General features: G+C 36.4%; 2 protein-coding genes across 2 annotated transcripts in view; both read right to left on the reverse strand.

Annotated features, from left to right (window-relative positions):
- LOC148955283 (uncharacterized) lies at positions 1 to 681 on the reverse strand. The gene has a single exon (XM_089106906.1). The coding sequence runs from the start codon at positions 679 to 681 to the stop codon at positions 1 to 3; it is 681 nt and encodes a 226-aa protein (XP_088963032.1).
- Positions 682 to 1,471: 790 nt separating this feature from the next.
- The window catches only part of LOC148955284 (uncharacterized), a 171,410-nt gene continuing 150,774 nt past the window's right edge, over positions 1,472 to 22,107 (reverse strand). The window contains exons 8-10 of the mRNA XM_089106911.1: positions 10,227 to 10,506; positions 8,649 to 8,777; positions 1,472 to 1,777 (exon numbers count right to left, since the gene is read on the reverse strand). Of these exons, the coding sequence (XP_088963037.1) occupies positions 1,635 to 1,777; positions 8,649 to 8,777; positions 10,227 to 10,506 (552 nt within the window). The 3' untranslated portion in view covers positions 1,472 to 1,634. The remainder of the gene's footprint in view (positions 1,778 to 8,648; positions 8,778 to 10,226; positions 10,507 to 22,107) is intronic.

A 22,107-nucleotide genomic window follows, 5' to 3' on the forward strand; every position in this document is an offset into this window, starting at 1 on the left:
CTACCTTAGGGTATGTAGCGAAGAGAGCATAGCAAGTCTATTCCTCCAGGTGGACCTATTTGCTGCTATGAGTGGGACCTCGGCAGCAACAATGTCAGCGATGTTGAGGAACTTCTGAAGGCTGTCCTTCCATCTGGTCCGAATTTTACCCCTTGGGCGTAACCAACCATGCGACGAGGGGTCAAAGTTGTATATGATTCTAGCAGGGGACGTCGGTGACATCCGTAGGAGATTCCAAAACCTTCTTAAAGTTCGCTGGGCAATTTGGGTTGAAATTGGAACTTGGTAAGTAACGACAAAGAGCCTTTCGTTACTCACAAAATCATACCATCGGAGCCCCTCGATTCGACGGAGTTGTTTCGTCTGGCAGGCCCCTACCGTGCTCATGATGGTGGATTTGAGGGGCCTTGTCTTAGCCACGTATAGCAGAACTGAGCTCACGGGTGAGTTATATATGTGCATCCTCGTGCGCCTAGAAATATGAGGTGATTTCCAGATGGCATTGAGTCTTTGGACGACAGAAGAAGTACTCGTGATTCGGCTGCCTAGTTCTACGTCCACAGAGCCATCATTCGAAATCACGGAGCCAAGATAGGTAGGGTTAGTAACAACTTCAACTCGAACTCCACACACTGTAATGGATTCCGGGGGCATACCTGGGGCTGGTGGCTCGGTTGCCATTATTTTTATTTTTTTGCCGATTAACATTAAGCCCAACTTTTGCAGTTTCTTCCTGCAGGGTATTCAGAGCGTCTATTAGCTGTTGCATGGAGTGAGTAACGAGCGCAAGGTCGCTCTTTACTCTAAAGTTTGACTTTTTGCTCCAACTATTTAAGAATTACTCCTGAAACACATGGCCTGTTTAATTAGAATAATAAACTTTTTAAGTAACAAAAAAAACTTTAGTGTAATGAGCGGGTATTTAGGAGGGGGCTGCCCCCGCCATATACGTTATAATTTCTTGTTTAATGGTGGGGTCATTGAGTTTATTTGATATTTAGGGGTGTTTTGCCCCTTTTTCGAAAATAGGGTAAATTTTCTCAGGCTCGTAACTTTCGATGGGTAACATTTAACTCCACGAACTTTCCATATTTTGAATAAGCATCAAAATTTCATTCTTTTGATATATCCATTGTCATTGAGACTCTGTTCCTTAGAGTTTCGGTTACTACTGAGCCGCATTGCTCCTTACTTACAGTTGTAGCCTATGCTACGAATTGTTTGAAATTTTTTAGAGAAACTTAAGGATAGAAAATAAAACACAAGAGAATTGAAACAATCGATTGGCTTGACAAGCGAGAATAAGAGACAATGATGCTGATTTTGCATATAAGATACTCTGATGCCGACGAAGAAAAGTCACAGATTTAAATTGAAAAATTTATATGTAGTGAAACTTGAGCCAAATCCTGTACTAGAATGGAAAATAGCAACAAATACAGAAAAATTATATGTAACTAGAATTATCTGGTACCGTTACTCATTTAATGAAATAAACATGATCATCGAGCTAAAATTATTATGCTATAGTTTTCTTACAAACATCAATTTGAAAAGTCAAAAACAGAAAAACAGATTATAAGTGGGGAAGCTTAGAAAATACAAGTATTTCACTAATGTCTTTGGCAGTTCTTTTAGACTTCGTTTTTACACATTGTGCCAGCAAAACCAAACTTACAAATACACTTTCCAGTTGTGACGTCACAGGACTCTGTTCCAAATGGGCTGCAATTACATTCTTGCAAACAATGGTGTCCATAGCGACCGACAGGACAATCTATAAAATTATGCTATGATTAGCATGTTTTTGAAAACTTAGCAAACATAATAAAGATTAAAACAGAACAAAAAATTCTGCAAGAATAAAAAATTCTACAAAAAATATTAATTATGCAGACATATCGTGTTAAAACTATTACGATTTGGCTTCCCAGGACCTGGTTCATACGATCCCTCTTAACTATATATTTATAGAAGTTATTCCCTCGTAGATACGTTATTCTGCGATTAAACCGTAATTTGTCTTCTGATACGTATTCTGTAGATACGTTGTTTGTGATTTCACAGAAAAAAAGTGAAAAAACACAAAAAAAACAAAAAATTAAGGGCAGACTGCAAAATGAACTAACACATAGCTAAAATCCTATATATAAAAGAAAAAGAAAATACACAAACACTACGGTAATTAAAAATCATTCCTATTTGTACGAGTTACATATCGTTCTAAAAACTGCCCGAACATTATTATTTACTCTCTTTAAACGAGCAACGGTGTATTTATGTATGTGTATGTATGTATAACTCTTTTCTTGAAAACGGCTCCATATTTTCTTTTTGAAAATTGGCACCCTGGGATTTTTAGGCCTGGAAAAAATTATATAGGTAGCTCAAAAGTTTGATAAAAGTCTTGTTTATAGCCTTCCTTTTGATTTTTTTTACGTGTGACGTCGTATTTATGAGCATATTTCAATAGCATCAATTACATCCCCCTCCCCTAAGAGGGGTCGTATCGTTTTTAGTATTTATGACGCATGGAAAACGCATTAAAAAAATATGAAAAATGACTCTGAACAGCAAAAGAAAAAGGTATAGAACAAGAAATAGCAAAATTTATATTGAATTGCAAAAGAACACCCACAACAAAATCTGCTGTTATAAGACAAAGCAAAATTACATTGGAATAATGGAACGCGTTAGTGTAGCGTGTGTTTGTCTTTGTAGGATAAATAGGAAAGAGGAATTAGTTCTGTGTATATATGACACATGCAAAATTACACAAGATGACAAGTGACTCAGAACAGCTAAAGAAAAAGGCAAGGCCCAAGAAAGAGAAAGAATCACACTGAATTTCAAACGCAAATGTAACTTAAAACTAAAGAATAACACTATAATTATGCTATTGTGTAATTTTCATATTTCAGAAATTATGATAGAATAAGGAGCGTGTTATTTTAGCGTCTGTAAAGGATAGACAGGAAGGAGGAATTGAATTTACTTCAGAAGTTCCAATGCACAATTTAGCTATTTCAGAGAGCATAGGCATTGGAACATTCCTGGTTGCTACTGAATGATATACTAACAAAAATAAAGGAAAATATCACGACTGGGGAAAAGCTGGCAAAGAATTAATTTTGGCATCATGCGAAATTACACATGATTTTGAATGAATCCATACAGCTAAATCAAAATGCATGAGTAAATTTCTGAGATAATGTTTTAAGAAAATTAAGCGCATCACGATATGCGCTAAGAAGACATGCGACAACATGCACTACAACGAATCCCAAATGAAAATAAAGGACAAGGAAAGCTGTGACCAGAAGATAAGCGACAGGGATAATCAAATCGAATCTTAAATGAAATCTGCAGTAAGAAGAGAAGCAAGGGAACAACAACGAGTCGCAAGAGAAAATAAATCCTATAGAATGGATTATTCCTTGATGCATTAACAGGTAGGAGGAAATCAATTCACGACATAATTCCTTAATTTAATTAAAATTTTTATTTGACACCTCGTGACTTAAAACCAAAGAAGAATACGACGGTTATGCTGTTTCGTAATTAGAGAATAAAATATATACAAGCCTGTTGCGTGCCGGGCCTGAGCAGGCCCGGGCTCCTGATATTCTTTAATTATCACTGCTAAATCAAACAGCACTGCTACTTTTACCACTAACAGCTCACCGCAGCACAGAGCCGCCTGACGCAAAGCTACCCACGCTCCTCTTCCATCCTAATCTATTCAAAGCCTCCCTTTTTACACCCTCCCAGGAAGTTCCAGTTTCCCTTAAATTTTCTCTTAAATTTTTTCAGCTTAAAAAACAAAACTCAAAAAGTGCTCCAGTCAAAAACACTTCCTTAATTGATCCATAAAAACACTAATTAGAAGTAAATTGATTTTTTTCAGATATAGTAAACGGGCTGAGATATAATAAATTAAAGAAAAACAATTAAAACGTAAATCGGCAATACTGATAATCACCAATTAGTCGCAAACATTCGTTTACGGCTCAGAACTCAGCGCTCAGAGCCTAGACCACCAAACATCGATGTGCCACGTCTCCGCAAACCTGAAGTCGCCTCCTTAAGATATACTATTGATGCTTCAAATCGTTTTAGTGCAATTTCAATATTTGTGGACTTAGAGGAGGCATGGCGTTCGTTTAAAAATAATGTCCTTGAATCAGCAACTTCAGCTGTTGGACGAAAAAGTGTGCGACGAAACCATGGATCCCAGTTGACACACGCGAAATCATAGACCAGAGACGTCAGGCCAGGATGCTTGGTGACACGCCGACCTACAGAAGTCTCAAAGGTGTCTGCAACAGGCTGACTCAGAGAGATAAGAAACTATTTCTAGAAAGAAAAAAAACAATCTGAAGGAAGCTCACACGAAAAATGATGTCGGGAGCCTTTACAAATATCTCCGTGGTCATCCAGGGGAGTATGCTCCTTCATTTAGACCACTTGTGTCTGTAGATGGTCATCAGCTCAATGAAGAAACTGCTGAGTTAAATGGATGGAGGGACCACTTCTCCAATCTCCTAAATGCTGGGCAGAAAAACAGTCAGCAAAAAAGCGTTTGAAGAACAACAGGGCTAAAGGATTATGTGGAATATCAGCACAGCTCCTGAAGAACGCAAGGCCAGCTATGCTGCTTTTTCTCTAGATGCTCATCTCTCTAGCGTGGTACACAGAATGGGCACCTAAAGACTGACGTGCGGGCATCATCCTAGCTCTGTAGAAAAAGAAAAGTAGCAAAAGCACATGCTCAAACTACAGAGGGAATACTCTACTCTAAGTACCTGGAAAGCTCCTTGCAATGAATCTGCTTGACCGCGGTATAATTTTGTTTCAAATAAATAAGTAAATTCAAGAGGCTGGGTATAGGCTCGAGAGGTCTACCATTGAACAGATTTGCATACAAAGCAGCAGTTGGTGGAAAAGACAAAAGAATTCCGTGAAAAAGCTTACATAGCCTTTGTGGACTTCAAGGCTGCCTTCGATTCGGTCAACCGTAAATCTCTATGGTTTATAATCTACTATATTGTCTGCTCCTTGAAAAGCTGTATGAGGAAACCGAGAGCTCTGTCCACGTGAATGGTAAGCACAGCACGTCATTTACCATTAAAATCGGTGTGTGACATGGGTGTTCTGTCGCCCTAGAATTGTTTAATTGTGTCATAGACTACGTAATAACTCGCACAGCCGATCGATTGTCATTTGGCCTGCAGTTTGGAGATCGAGTCCTGACCGAAGTCCACTTTACAGACGACCTTGCACTTGTTACCGACTGCATGCAACAGCTGATAGATACTCTGAATGTCCTACTGTAAAAAGCTACAGAAGTTGGCCTAAAAATAAATTGGCAAAAAACAAAAATAATGCCAGTCAAACCACCCGGCCCTGTTAGGCCCACGGAATTCATTACAGTTTCTGGAACCCACGTTGAAGTTGTTACTAAATTCACCTATCTTGGCTCCGTGACTTTGAATGATGCTCCGTGGACATGGAACTGAGCAGCCTTATTGCAAAAGATTCTTCTGTCGTTCGAAGACTCAGTGCCATTCGGAGATCGCCCCATATATCTAGGTGCACTAAGATGCGCATATATAACCCATCGTAAGATCAGTGCTGCTCTAGTCAAGGCTGAGGCAGTCCAGGCTCAGTCCAGGCTGAGGCAAGGCCCCTCAAATCCATCATCCTGAGCACGATAGACCCCTGCTAGTCGAAACAACTCTGTCGAATTGATTAGTGGGATGATTTTGTGAGTAATGAAAGGCTTTTTGCCCTTACTCACCAAGTTCTATTCTCAACTCAAATTGCCCAGCAAACTATCAGATGGTATGGGCACCTCCTTCGGATGTCACTGATAGCCCCTGCTAGAATCACATATGACTTTGACTTCATTCCCCATGGTTAGTCGCGCACGAGGGGTAGACCTTAGCCAGGCGGAAATACAACCTACGGAAGTCTCTCAACATGACCGACTTTGCTCCTGAAGAGGTCCCCCTCATAGCAGCAGATGTGTTCCCCCGGGGGGAAAAGTTGTTAGACTCTCTAAGCCACATATCATGCGACAGGAGCCTTAGGTCAAGTAAGTCAAGTTTGATTTCATTAGAAATCAACGTGTTAGTTTTATTCAATTGCCAAGAAATTCCACAAAGCTCGCTAATAAGAAATGGTACAAATTGTTGAGATTGATTTCTCGTCAATAAAAAAGTCCAACCAACTCTAACACAAATTTTGAAGTCGATAAAATTATGGTCAGGATAATTGCAGAGTTACAGAGTTACTGATCAACCTCCGTGATGTTGGAACAATGATTGTTCCTAAAAGTTTAGCCCAAAAAACCTTTTTGAGACACTCTGCTGCGAATGAGGCCTATGAATTCACCATTTTATATCCTAACCAACAGAAAGGAAGAAACAATAATGAGGTGCGAAGCATTTTAGGTAAATTGGATTGAATTTTATGTGCATGAATGAAAGCTGGACAACTGATGATAGTTTAAATCGTATTGTTTATATCGATTGATAATATCAAACAGTTCGTGGTAACGAACTATAAGTAAGGAATGAACCGGCTCAATAGTAACCGACTTTTTTTTTAAACGGAAATTTTAAGCCAATAGATAAATCAAAAGAATTAGTTTTTTATGTTGATTTCAAATACATAAATTTAATTAAGTTTAGTCTTACTCATCAAAGGTTACGAGCCTGAGAAGTTTTCCTGATTTTTGAAAAGAGGGAGAAACAGCCCCTAAAAGTTAAGTGATATCAATGAAAATCACACCATCATATTCAGCGTTTTAGAGAACCCTTCTGTATAGGTTTCAAGCTCCTATCTTCAAAATGTTTGCCAGAAGAAAGATCCCGGATGCGTGTTTATTTATTGTTTTTTTTTCCAGGAGTGATCGTATTGACCCAGTGGTCCTAGTATATTGGGAGAGGGCTTATTCAAACGGAAATTAAAAGTTCTAGTGCTCTTTTTAAGTGACCAAAAATTGGAGGACAACTAGGCCCCCTCCCCGCCCCTTCCTTCCCAAAATCGTCCGATCAAAATTTTGAGACTGCCTATTTGTTCATCATAGTTGAAAGGCCCAATAACTATGCCTTTGGGTATAACATGACCCCCCACATCCCCAGCGGAAAGGTCTTTAAATTCTAAAATTTGCCCATTGTTTACGCATAGTATTTGTTATTGGGATGTAGGTATACATTTTCGGTTGGAAGGAACCTTCTGCTGGGTCCACGAGGGGATCCATGGGGAGGGAAGTTTCCAGGGAGTGAACTTGTCAGCGGAAATTATACGCTGGGGGAATTTGTCAGAATTCTTATACAAAACTCTGTTTATATGTCTTGCTTTCTCTTTTCTGTCTCAATTTTACGTGCAGAGTGGTTAAGAGTAATTGTTCGGGGCAAACTTTCACCGGGATTGAATTGTCTAGAGGACATTTCCGTGGGGAGGGGGTTTCTTCGTGGAGGTGGGACCAGGTTTCCTGGCATTATTTAAAAAACAATCAGAAATTAAATTAAAAAGCAAGTTTTTTCAACTAAAAGTAAGGAGGAACATTAAAACTTAAAACGAACAGAAGTTATTAAGTATATAAAGGGGGTTGCCCCCTCCTCGACACCTCGCTCTTTATGCTAAAGTTTTAATTTGGTCCCAATTCTTTCATAATGACTCCTGAAACACAAGGGCCGTTGAATTAGAACAATAAGACGCTTTTTTAAAAGTAATAAAAACTTTAGCGTAAAGAGCAAGGTGCTGAGGAGGGGGCAACCCCCTTTATATACGTAATAATTTCTGTTCGTTTTAATTGTTAATGTTGCTCCTTACTTTCAGTTGGAAAAAACTTGTTTTTTTGTTTAATTCTTCAAAGAAACAAATTCAATTTGTGTCATTATTTTTAATTCTTCTTTTCAGGTCAAAAAATTATCATTCGACTCTAGTATATTAAATGAAAACCCTATTCAGGAAAGATATATAAGGGATTGTAGAGTGGAAAATAGGCTAAAAATACAAGAAGCATTCGAATCCAACATCTGCACCTAAAGAACATTTAAATTTTAACCATGACTGTTTTTCAGAAGATTGGCAGAGCTATGATATTCGAGAAGATTTATTAGTATAAGTAGGCTATATCTTCTAACTTCCCTTCTACAATACTCTTAAAATAAAATTTCAATATGACACTTCTTAGCTAAGAGTCCCAAGTCAAAAATTTAAAATTTAATAGTGCCTGATTTTATACTTTCGTAAGCATTTTCCAAGTGATTTTTAGCTCATCAAATGGTTCTAGCGGTTAAACGGCCTTTTTACATGCTGTTAAATTACCTCTTCTATGATTTATAATTCTTATGACACTCTGAGTAAGATTTCACACGGAAATACTGTTTTATTCAGTAAAAACAATAGATTTTTTTTGGAAATCAACATTTTTATTGATTTTTGCTCAAATAGAAACAAAAAGGGAAACGTAGTCATAAATCGACCTTTTCAAAACTGACGTGCCAACTAAAAAATAAAATACCTTAATCAAGTTTCGTATAAAACATTGAAAAATTCTTTTGGACATAAGACATTTCTTATAAAACTATAAAGATAATCCAGCTAGAGTTGAAATTATATGACAAATAACTCACGGAATTCACAAGTTGGTCCGTAGAAACCAGGCTTACAGTGACAGAACCCTATTTTTGGGTCACAAACGGCACTGTTCTGGCATTTGCATTTCTGGATGCAGTTTGGTCCGTATGTTCCCTCTGGACAAGCTAGAAGCAAAGTGTCAATTTAAAATTATATTGTAATGAGCCATAGCTGTACAAAAAAGGAAGTTTGTTATAAAAAATGGCTTCAAGATCCCCCCCCCTCAGAAAATAAAATATTATTACCTAAAATGTATATTTTTTGTATCGTCAATATTAGGGAAAATTTTCCTGTCCCAATCCCCCCCCCCCCCGAGGGCTCTATCAATATAGGCCTAGGGTCAAAAGTCATTCACAGTCCCTGAACCACAAATAAATACAAATAAAACATGCTGGGGTAGTTAAAAGTTGCAAATTGTAAAAAATACATTTTACAAGTATCAGAGGCACCTCTTTTTGTTCCTGATTAGTTTGAGGCTTAATGCCGTAAGTCTATGGGCCAAGAAAAACCTAATTTACAAACAATTACTTAAGGTATTACCCCGCATGAATTATTTTTATAAAACTGTTTCTAAAAATCTTTCTTGATATTTTAAATAATCAATCTAGTTTTAACAGTCTGATGTTAAGTAGATTCCGTCAATACTTGCTTCTTTTCAATACAGTCTTTTCAAATATACAGAAAATCAATCCGAAAATGGTTTATTGATTCGCCAATTCAAAATATAGCTTAAACTAATTAAACAGATCGCTTCAAAAATCACCAATAGTCATTCCTATTTTTTTCATCTCAATTTGATTTATTTCAGTGAGATAGAATAAAAAAAGCGATGAAATTAAAAAGTGTCGTTTTTAATATTGAAATTAGATTGAAAGTCACAAATGAATTTATTTATGGAAATTTTGTTTCCTATAACCTTGAACAGCCTTGAATTTGGGATTGCCTATTATTGCTGGTGTTTTTAAAAAAAAGAAGAGTGTGAATAACAACAGCGTTTTAAAGGATTTGAGGATATGGCAAACCTACTTTTATTTTTGGATTTTTGGTAGTTCGTATTTGCAAAGCTTCATGAGGATTATGATATGTAATGCTTCTTTTTTGGTAATGTCTGTTCGTTTTAATATTTACCGGATCATTCATTTTAATTTCTGTCTATCTATTGATTGATAGTAATATATTTCTTATTTAAGCTGGACATGGTATTTTTTTTTATTTATTTCTGTTCAGTTAAGATTTTCATTTATTCATTCAAAGAAATTTCTCTTCATTTTCAGTCTGACTGATTAATATATCACTTTAGTTGTGATTATTTTCGGTTTTAATATCGCTCTTTACTCTTTTAAAGAATTATTTTTAGAAAAACACTTTTTTCAAGTTGATCACAAAAGAAAGATTTAATAAAATTATGACATTGCTGTAGTTGGTGGCAAACATTTCTTAGTCGACTTGACATCAACACAAAAATGAATCACCTGTTTAAAAATATTTAAGTTGTGTGAAAACACTATTATGTGACATTTTTAGTTTTTTTTTACCTTTTCATTTGTTTGGAATTTATTTAGAATTGGACTTACTTTTCAAACAAGTATCTCCAGTTTTCCCCAGAGGACATAAGCAGACACCATTGGTGCTACACAGACCTTTATGTCCACAATGGCATTTATTTTGACAGTTGACTCCTGACCTGCCATTTATGCAAGGCAAATCTTCCACTTGCATGCTTTCATTTCCATCGTTAACATAACCATCCACCGAATCTTCCTTGCTTCTGTTTCTCAATAAATTTGTTTCAATTCTTAGAAAACATGATCCATCCGAAGATTGGCAACTATACCCAACTGGGCAATTGCATATCTAGAAAAAAGAGAAAAATGGTTTTATGTGCCATCTATTTGAAGTATAAAAGTGACATGACAGAATTCAAGGTAGTAGGTAATGTATTCTATCCTTTAAAATTGAGAATTAATGCCCAAACCACACCATAGTCACGTTTGTTGACAAAAAACGAAGCTTTGGGAATGACATTTTTTTTTACGTCAGACTTGCACTGCTGTAGGAGAGTATTAACGTGGTAGGAAAACTGGTTTGGAAAACTTGAGTGAATGCTACTTTGTTCCAGCTATTACCTACAAACGAGGCTGTTCTGGCAACAATATTGATCAACAATCGTGTTCTAGTGACCAACAATGGTTTTGTTGATCATCAATGTGAATGAAAACCACCCAACCCGCAATTGAAATCGTTATTTGTCAATTTTGTTGGTAATTTAGAATGAAAAAAAACCAATTAGTTTACCATAAAGGTTTTCTACATATTGTTAACTTGATCTCTTGCCTCGAATAAGACATGAGAAGATACTTTCTTTTGAATTACCTATCGCTTTTCCCTCCATAGAGCAGTGAAGAAACCTTGTTGTGTTTTATGGAAAAACTTATATTGAGAATTTGATCAGACAGTAAAAAGGTTTATAAACAGTTAAAATTACAGGAGTAAACAAAAGTTTAATTGAAAATAGTTAAACAATTTTCAATTGGTTTTGAAAATATTGCCGTTTATTTCCGACAAAAAAATTAAAATTTGGGATCTTGCGAAAAATGTTCTTCTTCAACAATTATTGATAAACAAATCTGTTATTACAATTGTTGAAAAACATTATTTATCAACAATTTGTTCACCAAAAAAGACCTTTACTGCGTCTTTGTATATTTTACCAGATTAATGATAGAATTAGAAAAGGGTTATATGCATTCAATGTAGAGTTTTTTATTTGTAACATTACAAAGCTAATATAGCAAGAAGATTCCAGTGAGGAATCTTGTATTCCAGTGAGATTCGAGGAGACTCGTATTCCAGTGAGATGTTAAATTAAAAGAATTCTCAAAGTAATTACATTAAACAAAGGTAGTAAAACAATTACTTCAAAATTACGTCAGGAGTGCGACAGGGATGAGTTTTATCACCTTTTTATTTGTCATTTAAATGGACTATGTTTTGAGAGAAGCGACTGGCTTCGGAGTAATAGTCGGAAATAAAATCTTCTCGGACCTCGACTTTGCGGATGATGTGGCACTTCTGTAAAGGACAAAGCAGCGACTCCAGGAGCCCCGTAAAAAAGCGAGCGTTAAAGCGGAGAAAGTTGGCCTAACCATTAAAATAGACAAGACTAAATCAATGGCAAAATCAGGCTCGCCAGTCGAGCTCCTGTACCAAAATCTTAGAGTCGAATAAGTCCATGAATTTAAGTACCTCGGAAGCTGAGTCGATTACACAGGAGAGGTGCAAAATGAGGTCAAGAGAAAAATTGGCATGGCAAACGCTGCTTTCAACAAACTTAAGCCAGTATGAAAATCAAAGAAGTACTCGCTTGCACTAAAGCTGCGACTTCTTAATAGCAACGTTTTGTCCGTCCTATTGTATGCCAGTGGGTGCTAGAAACTAGATGTTGGGACAGAGAAAAGACTCGCAGCTTTCGAAAATATGTGCTTGAAACGCATTCTGAATATCGGTTGGCGTCAGAAAGTCAGCAACATCGAGGTCTGCAGAAGACCTGGTCAGCCGCTTATTACTGAAGTGATTAAGAAAAAGAGATGGAGCTATCATGGCCACCTCCTTCGGATGGAGGAGTCCAGAATCCCGAACCAGGTTCAACAATGACATCTGCGTGGGCGTCGACAGAGGGGAAGACCGAGAAATACGCTCAGACGCACGTACGATCGTGATCTACACAGTATACATCACTATAACCCCAGTGGGAGGATTTACTCACCACAGTGCTAATACGGGACGTTTACCGAGGCTTCGTCGATGCCCTATGCTCAAAAGATGGTTCAGGAGGATCTAAGTTCGAAGTAAGTAAGTAAAAAAATTAAAAGAATAAATTAAAGTGTAACAGACTAATGTTAACCTCAAACCAATAACAAAATGTGCTACAATCCGTTTATCTAAAAACCAGTGGTGTCTCCTGGACTCGTGCTAACAGGGCTCAGCCTGATTGATCCAATATGGAATTTTAGAGTTTTCATAAATGTTGGAGGATTTTACATCATTACTAATTATTAGATCTTGGCTTCTATTTATTTAAACTAATTTTATTTTAATAGATAAAATTTTTCTCGAAAGCCAAACAAATTAACATTTCTTATACTTAACTAACTCTCTTAACTAAAAGGCTCTTGGGAACCTGTTTGAACTTACTTGCTGTGATTAAAAATGTAATAAACTATAATATATTTTGTAATTTACCTGTTATTCTATGTTTTACATTATATCCTAAAAAACTGATATACTAATACTAAAATTCGTAACTATTCTTGTCTACTAAAATTTAAAAATTCGAAAACTTTCTGCCTTAGTTGATTCTGAATAATCAGGTAACAATCAATGCCAGTTGTTCCTCCCGTTACATTCATTGCATTGTTAACTTAAAAACCCACGTCCCTTGCTAATTTTAAACAATCGAATTCGTCTTATTCTTAATTATTAAATGAAAAAACAAGTTTTTTAAACTGAAAGTAAGGAGCGATATTAAAACTTAAAACGAACAGATATTATTCCGTATATGAAAGGGGCTGTCTCCTCCTCAACGCTTCGCTCTTTACGCTAAAGTTTGACTCTGTCTCACACCTTTATTTTTTAAAACAATAAAAACATTTAGCGTAAAGAGCAAGGCGTTGAGAGAGGGGACAGCCCCTTTCATATACGGAATAATTTTTGTTCGTTTTAAGTTTTAAATGTCGCTCCTTACATTGGTTCACCGTCATTGAATAAGTAAACAAAATTTTGTTCCAATTCTTTTAAAATGACCCCTTAATCACAAAGGTCGTTCATTAGAATAAATAGCTCTTATGAAAGTACTAAAAAATCTTTGGCTTAAAGAGCGAGGCATTGACTAGAAGGTGAACCCAATCATATAACTAATATTTTTTGTTCGTTTTAAGTTTTGATGTTGCTCCTTACTTACAGTTGAAAAACTTGTTTTTTTATATTTAATTTCTGATTTTTTTTTAAATAATGATGGGAAATCCGGCACCCCCTTCATAGCAATGTCCCTTCCCCCATGAAAACTTCCTTCATGAAAATATCCTTCCATATAACTCCCGACCCACCCCCCCCCCCCACTACCATAAAAAATTCCCCCTGAAAACTTCTCTATACTTCCCAATAACCAATACTATATGTTAACATTGGGTAAAGTTCATAACTTTCAGCCCTCCCCCTGGGGGCTTCGAGGGATTAAGTCATCCTAAAAGACATAGTTATAATATTTTCGAGCATGCTGAACAAAATGGCTATCTCAAAATTTTGATCGGGTGACTTTGGGAAAACAAGGGACATGTGAGGGGGCCTAGTTGCCCTCCATTTTTTTTGGTCACTTAAAAAGGGCAATAGAACTTGAAATTTTTGTACAAATGAGCCCTCCCACGATATTCTAGGACCACTGGGTCGATACGATCACCACTGGGGAAAAAAAAAACAAAAAAAAAACAAATAAACACGCGTCCGTGATCTTTCTTCTTGCAAAAAATACAAAATTCCACATATTTGTAGATAAGAGCTTGAAACCTCTACAGTAGGGTTCTATGATACGCTGAATATGATGGTGTGATTTTCATTAAGGTTCTATAACTTTTAGGGGGTCTTTCCCCCTTTTTTCAAAAATAAGCCAAATATTCTCAGGAACAACGTTAAAACTTAAAACGAACAGAAATTATTCCGTATATGAAAGGGGATGTCCCCTCCTCAACGCCTCGCTCTTTACGCTAAAGTTTTTCATTGTTTTAAAAAAAATAGAGTTGTGAGAAAGTCAAACTTTAGCGTAAAGAGCCAGGCGTTGAGGAGGGGACAGCCCCTTTCATGTATTGAATAATTTATGTTCCAGGTCGGCAAACGATAAAGTTGCACCAGTGGTAGTGAGATTTTCCACCTGTGAGACGGCGCGTAAGGTGTTTGCAAGTAAATCAAAATTGGCTGGTTCGAAAATATTCTTGTCTGAGTCTCTAACCAAGTATCGACGCAATATCCTGAGTGCCACGAAAAATAAGTTTGGCGTGAAAAATGTATGATCAGATCGTGGCCGGGTTCTCGCAATGCTTCCGGGTGAGTGAGCTGCTCGTTGAATAAACTCGCTTTCAGATTGCGTTTAGTTTGTTGTTTATGAGTAGTTTGGTAGTGTTTATCTCGTTAAGATTTTCTATATTGGTCTTTCTTTATATTTTTATTTTGTTGGTTATTTTTTATTTCTTATGAGTATAAATATCGTCCCGTTTGAGCGCGGAAAAGGGATGAATTATAGGATTCTTTTTTGCATAAGTTGATATGAGTAGTAGTTTATGTGGAAGATTGAGTGATTTGCAAAATAATCCATTTAATGTTGATGATTATTTTGTTGACAGACATTGGAAATGATGGGTCGCAAATTAGTTTTCGTCCATCTCTTGATAGTAAATATCGCCAGGTATCAGCTTTGGAGGAGTTAGACCGGTCTGGATTTCATTCATATACATGTAATTGTCATTTAACGTCTTCTTACCATGAGATTTTTGATTTTATTTCCCGATCTAATAATTTACATATAATGGCATTATGTGAAACATTTTTGGGTCATGATACCCTTCTCTCGTCCTTTAACTTTCCAGGTTATGAACTGATAGCTCGAAGTCGAGCATCAATGGGACCCGGAGGCCTGGCTTTCATTGTCCGACAGGATTTGAATTGGAAAATTAGAAAGGATTTGGAAATTTGGAAGGAGGGTAAGATAGAAACCTTTAGTATAGAAATTCACTTTGAAAATCGAGCTTGTATTTTTACTGTTGTATATAAGCCACCAAGTGCATCATTTGAAGAGTTTGCTGAAGGATTTGAATGTCTTGCTGCAAAGGTAAATAGATCTAGTCAAGAGTTTATATGTATGGGAGACATAATTTTGATTTGTTAAATATGCGTGGACCAAATTTGGATTTTTTGAGCCTGATGATGTCAAATGATTTATACCCCACCGTGAGCATTCCAACGAGAATCACGGATCATTCGGAAACGCTCATCGATAATGTGTTTGTGTCTTCAGCGATACTAAGTAACGCGTGCTGCTCTGTTGTTATAAGCCCAGCCTCGGACCATCTTCCGGTTGTATTGCATTTGAATTCTGAAGTGAAGAAAAATAACAGAAAGAATAAAATACCAATGCGTGAACTGAAGCCAGTTAATCTGAAAAAAATTGAAGAACAAATTAGTGTTATTAACTGGGAAACAGTACTGAATGAAGATCATCCGTCGGAAGCATTTGAAAAGTTTAACCAAATAGTGTCGAATATTTATGATAGCACGTGTCCGCTTAAAGAAACAAACCACAGAAAGAATAAACCGAGAAAACCATGGTGTGATGATGAGCTGCTTAATATGTTTAATATGAAAAATCAGGCGTGTGAGGAGCATCTGAATCATCCGCAGAATAATGAGCTCCATGAGATGTATAAAGAGCTAAGGAATAGGGCAAATGCCCTAAGAAGGCAAAAAAAGAAAGTATATTTTGCCAATGTATTTGAAGAAAGTAAAGGTAACCCCAAAGCAACATGGCAAGTTGTGAATGATCTTCTAAAAAGTCCTATGAAGCCATCGGAGCCAAAAATTGTGCTAAATAATAGGACCTTGGAAGAAACTGAGAAAATCTGCAACGCATTTGGACAATATTTCTCTGAAATTGGCTGCAAGATTCAAGAAAAAGCAAGGAAATCCCATGTTTTCGAATCAAGTAGTTTTGTGGATGAGCGAGGAAGAGGTTTCGAAATGAATTTCCAGCCTTGTGCTGAAGAGGAGGTATGCAAAATTGTTAGCATGATTAAGTCAAACCGTGCAGGAGTTGATGGAATGAGCCTTAGAACGCTCAAGTCGGTTCTGGTTTATTTGCTTCCTGTCCTCGTATACCTTATCAATATTTCTATGGACAAGGGGATGTTTCCGAGTGCGCTGGAAATAGCTAAAGTTGTACCGTTGCACAAAGGTGGAGTCAGAACTGACATATCTAATTGGAAACCAATATCAATTCTCCCGATTTATTCAAAAATTTATGAAAAGATTGTTCATCACCGGCTTTACGAGTATCTGATGAAAATTGGTGTTTTACACGATGGTCAATTTGGCTGGACATTCGACGACGCAGGCAGTCCAGCATCTTCTGGAAAATATTAACTCAGCACTTGAGAATGGCCAGCAGTGCATGGGCGATTTAATTGATTTTAGAAAGGCTTTCGACATTGTTGATTTTAAGATTTTATTTGAAAGGCTGTGTTTTTCAGGCGTAAAGGGTAGTGTTTTAAATTGGATTAGATCGTATTTAACTGAAAGGAAGCTATGAGTGACTTTTAGAAATAAATGATTTTAGCTATTTTTCATGAAGTGCGGTGTTCCATGGGGCCCATTTTTTGGTTTTCTCCTGGACCTGACATTGGTAGATCGAATGAGTTTCTACAGTTCCAGAGCTTCAGTTACTTCGTTTACTGACGACATGGCTTTAGTAGTTGCAGCAAAGTCGCTGCAAGAGCTCTTGTTCAAGGCGAATAAGGCGCTTGATGGCCTACATGAATTTGTTTGTGCTAACCTACTTAGCGTCAATGCATCAAAAACTAATTTTACGATGTTTACGAGGATTGGATCTGCTCCCACTCTCCCTGGTGTCATTATTTACAATGGCCTACCGCTCTCACAGGTCGAAGAGACCCGATATCTGGGATTCATCCTCGATCCAAACTTGAGTTGTAGAAAACACTGCGACATCATAGCATGCAAGCTGGCTCGAGGCCTTAGAGTTCTGAACCGTTTTCAAAATTTTTTACCTTTGAAAATTCTGCTTTCATTGTATTTTTGATTAACAGCGCCTTATATAAATTATGGTTGTTTGATTTGGGCGAGTAATTTTAGCTGCAATTTTAGAAGAGTTCAAGTTCTGCAGAATAAGGCTATAAGGTTGATTAGAAGGTATGATCGTGGTATTGATAGCACTGAATCACTTTTTAGAAAGCTTAAACTTTTAAAGGTTGGTGAAATAAGGGATTATCAAATTGGAGTAATTGTATTTCAGTGTCTGAATGGTCTTGCACCCGATTTTCTTATGAATATTTTTAAGCCTAATTCATTTTATCAAGATGATTCGACTAGGACTGCGGATAGTCTTGCATGTGAGCCACGGAACACAACGAGAGCGAGTCAAGTGACCAGACACATGGGCCCGTCAGTTTGGAATTCGTTCCCAGATTCTGTTCGTCAAGCTGAAAGTGTGCCGCAACTTAAAACCCGTATTAAAAATCATTTCTTTTCAGGAATTTGGTAGTGTTAAAGGTTCGAGAAAAGGCTTTTTTCTGTTTTTTTTTTTGTAGATATTTTATTTTTAATTTTTTATATTTTGTGCCATTATATATTTATCATTAATTTCAGTTAAGATAAGATAAGATTTATTGCTGAAAAATGCCTATCACAAGTCCAAAAGGGCCGAATTCGCACTTTAGCGTCAAATACAGCGAAAAAAGAACAACAAAAACAAACAATCAAACAACAACAGAAAATTATAAAAGGGCCAATGTCAAATACGTAAAAACGTTAAAAACAAAGTACAAAGTAAACTCATAAAATTAAAAGGCCAATGTCAAGTCAGCAAAAATGCCCAAAAAAAAACAAAAAAAACTCGTAAAATTAACAAGGGGATAAAGTAGAATTAAAACAAAAACATAAGTTAGTTGGTGACTAACAAGCATAAATATAAAACCTCCAAATTTTCAAAATGGGCATTAAAATTAATAACTATGAGGTAAAGAGTGAGTGACGGGGGGGGGGGGGGCGGCCGTGGGGAGTCAGGGGTTGAAAATGTCAACTATGTACGGGCTAAAAGTTATTCTATATCTATCTGCCCAAACCCTTATGGGGGCGTGAAGGGGGATTTTTGTTGAACCAGAACGTGGGAGGTGGGGTAGAAGGGGTGAATGTAGACTAGGCAAAAGGGGAGTTGTTCGAGGGTTATGAAGGGTATCGTTAGCAAAAAGCAAGGTAATTTTTGTTCTCCTTTCCTTAAGGGAGACAAGGTTAGCTCTCCTAAGAAGGGAAATATAAGGTACTTTACCCTCATTGAAGATAATTCTTACGCACCTTTTTTGTACTGCTTCTATTCTGTCTGACAATTCAATGGAAATGCCAGGATGCCAAACAGGACAGGCGTACTCAACAATAAGTTATTATTATTGTTATCCCCTTTTTTCATTTTATTTGGTATGTTGAATTGGCATGCATTATATCCAACCGGTCGCTTTTTCAAGCATCTTCTTGCTTTAGTTCGACTTGTTGTCATATTGAGTTGTTTTTTTTGTTAATAAAAATGTATGAACCTGAACCTGTTCGTTTTAAGTTTTAACGTCGTTCCTTAATTTCAGTTAAAAAAACTTGTTTTTTTTATTTAATTTTTGAATGTTTTTGAATTAATGCAGGTTTTGATTTTGGCTCAACGTATATGAATAATTAAAACAAAATTTGAATATTAATTTTACTTTTATTTGGTTAAATGGATGCCTTGAAACTTGTTGAATTTTATTTATGAACTTCTTTATCAGCAATAATTATACATAACTTACAAATAAACTTACCGACCGAACTTCTATATTCACATGTTTACAATACGTAGGCCTATATTAAAGGGTTCGCCCCCTAGTAAATACCTTGCTCTTTAAGCTAAAGTTCCAATTTTCTTCTAATTCCTTAAAAATTACCCCTTAATCACAAATGCCGTTAATTAGAATAAATAGCTCTTATGAAAGTACTAAATAATCTTTGGCTTAAAGAGCAAAGTATTGACTAGGGGTTGAACCCAATCCTATACGTAATGTTTTGATGTTGCTCCTTACTTTCAGTTGAAAAACTTGTTTTTTTTAAAATTTAATTTCTGATCGTTGTTTAAATAATGCTGGGAAATCCGGCACCCCCTTCATAGCCATGTCCCTTCCACCATGCAAACTTCTTTCATGGAAAGATCCTCCAACACACTCCACGACACACTCCCCCCCCACTACCAGAAAAAATCCCCCTGAAAACGTCTGTATATTTTCCAATAACCAATACTTTATGTTAACATTGGGTAAAGTTCATAGCTTTCAGCCCTCCCCTGGGGAGTTCGGGGGATTAAGTCATCCAAAAAGACATAGTTATCGTATTTTCGACCATGTTGAACAAAATGGCTATCTCAAAATTTTGATCGGGTGACTTTGGGAAAAAAATGAGCGTGGGAAGGGGCCTAGTTGCCCTCCATTTTTTTTGGTCACTTAAAAAGGGCACTTGAACTTTTAATTTTCGTTCGAATGAGCCCTTCCACGATATTCTAGGACCACTGGGTCGATACGATCACCCCTGGAAAAAAAAAAAAATAAAAACCCATCCGTGATCTTTCTTCTGGCAAAAAAATGTAAAATTCCACATTTTTGTAGATAGGAGCTTGAAACCTCTACAGTAGGGTTTTCTGATACTCTGAATACGATGGTGTGATTTTCATTAAGGTTCTATAACTTTTAGAGGGTCTTTCCACCTTTTTTTGAAAATCAGCCAAATTTTCTCAGGCACGTAACTTTTGATGGGTAAGGCTAAACTTGATAAAATTTAAATGCTTGAAATTAGTATTAAAATTTGATTCTTTTGATATATCTATTGATATCAAAATTCCGTTTTCTACAGTTTCGGTTACCATTGAGCCGGGTCGCTCCTTACTTACAGTTCGTTACCCCGAACTGTTTGATGATGCCCGGAAAATCTGTTTCTAGAAATTAATGTTTCCATCGCAATTGTGTGACTTCCGGCTTTGCAAAACTTAGCCTTAACTAGCCGAAAGACAGGATGAATTCTTCATTTTTACTCGTATTACACCTTGTAATTAAGAAATTTTAATATGTTTTTCTATTTTTGTGTGTTTTCTTATAAAATCCCCCCCCCCTGCTTTGCAAAACTTAGCCGTAACTATACGAAAGAGAGGATAAATTCTTCATTTTTACTTGTATTGCACGAATAATTAAGAAACTTTAATATAATTCTAAAAAAATCCCCCCCCACTTTGCAAAACTTAACCTTAACTAGCCGAAAGAGAGGTTAAATTCTTCATTTTTACTCGTATTACACGGATAATTAAGGAAATTTGATATGTTTTTCTTTTTTGTGTGTTTTCTTAGAGAAATGGCACCGCGTAGCAAAACTTAGCCTTAACTAGCCGAAAGAGAGAATATTCGTAATTTTTTGCTGAATGGAGTCGGAGTTGGAGTCGGCATATTGAAAATATCTGGAGTTAGAGTCGAAATCGGTTATAAATTACAGATCTAGTTAAAAAAAAAACCTTGAAAACAGGACTCTGAAGTTTGAGTTTTAGTAATTTTTGCTGAATGGAGTCAAAGTCGGGGTTGTTACATTGAGAATGTCTAGAGTTAGAGTCGAAATCAGTTATATATTAAAAATCTAGTAAATTGTACCTTTAAAACAGGACTCTGATGTTGGAGTTTTAGTAATTTTCGGCTAAATGGAGTCGGAGTTGGAGTCGGCACATTGAAAATATCTGGAGTTAAAGTCCAAATCGATTATAAATTACGAATCTAGTTAAAATAACCTTTCAAACGGGACTCTGAAGTTGGAGTTTTAATAAGTTTTGCTGAATGGAGTCGGAGTTGGAGTCGGCATATTCAAAACGTCTGGAGTTAGATTCAAAATCGGTTATCAATTGCAAATCTAGTTAAAAGAATCTTTAAAACAGACTCACAAGTTTAAGGTTAAGTTTAAACAAGGTTAAGTTTTGTAAAGTGAGGGGGAAATTTTTAAAAACACACAAAAATAAAAAAGATATGTTATAGTTTCTTAATTATCCGTGCAATACGAGTAAAATTTAAGAATTTAGCCTCTCTTTCGGCTAGTTAAGGCTAAAATTTGCAAATTGGGGGGGTCACACATTTGCGATGAAAACAATAATTTCTAGAAATAGATTTTCCGGGCGTCATCCATATTACATAGGTAAACATCGATGTAACATCTGATCACGGCAACATGGCATGCGCTTGAAACAGGGCTGCGTTTGGAATAGAAATAGGGATAACTTTAAAATTCTATGGGAATCTTACCACCTGTTCGCGGAAATCCTATGGGAACCTTGCAACCTGTGTTTTGAAAACTAGGGGAAATCTTCATCGTCTTGGTTCAACGGAATGTATTATTTTTATTAAAGGCTCTTAATATGGATTACATTTAGCTATAATATCAACCCATCCATCTGGAATTGCCTGCTAGAAGCCCCCATCTTTCTTTAATTTGCGCATGTTTTTGTTTATATTTCATCATTTTATAAGCCTTTTGTGCGCTGTCATTAAGTTATTCCCAATAAATCCATTAAGTCACCCATGAAAGAAAAAAAAAAGAAATTCCTTGAAAGAAAAAAAATCAAAGCTTTGAAAAAAA

This window comes from Artemia sp. Qi Xiang Cuo, chromosome 2 (assembly GCF_049724085.1).
Source record: "Artemia sp. Qi Xiang Cuo chromosome 2, ASM4972408v1, whole genome shotgun sequence".
In the NCBI taxonomy this organism is placed as follows: domain Eukaryota; kingdom Metazoa; phylum Arthropoda; class Branchiopoda; order Anostraca; family Artemiidae; genus Artemia; species Artemia sp. Qi Xiang Cuo.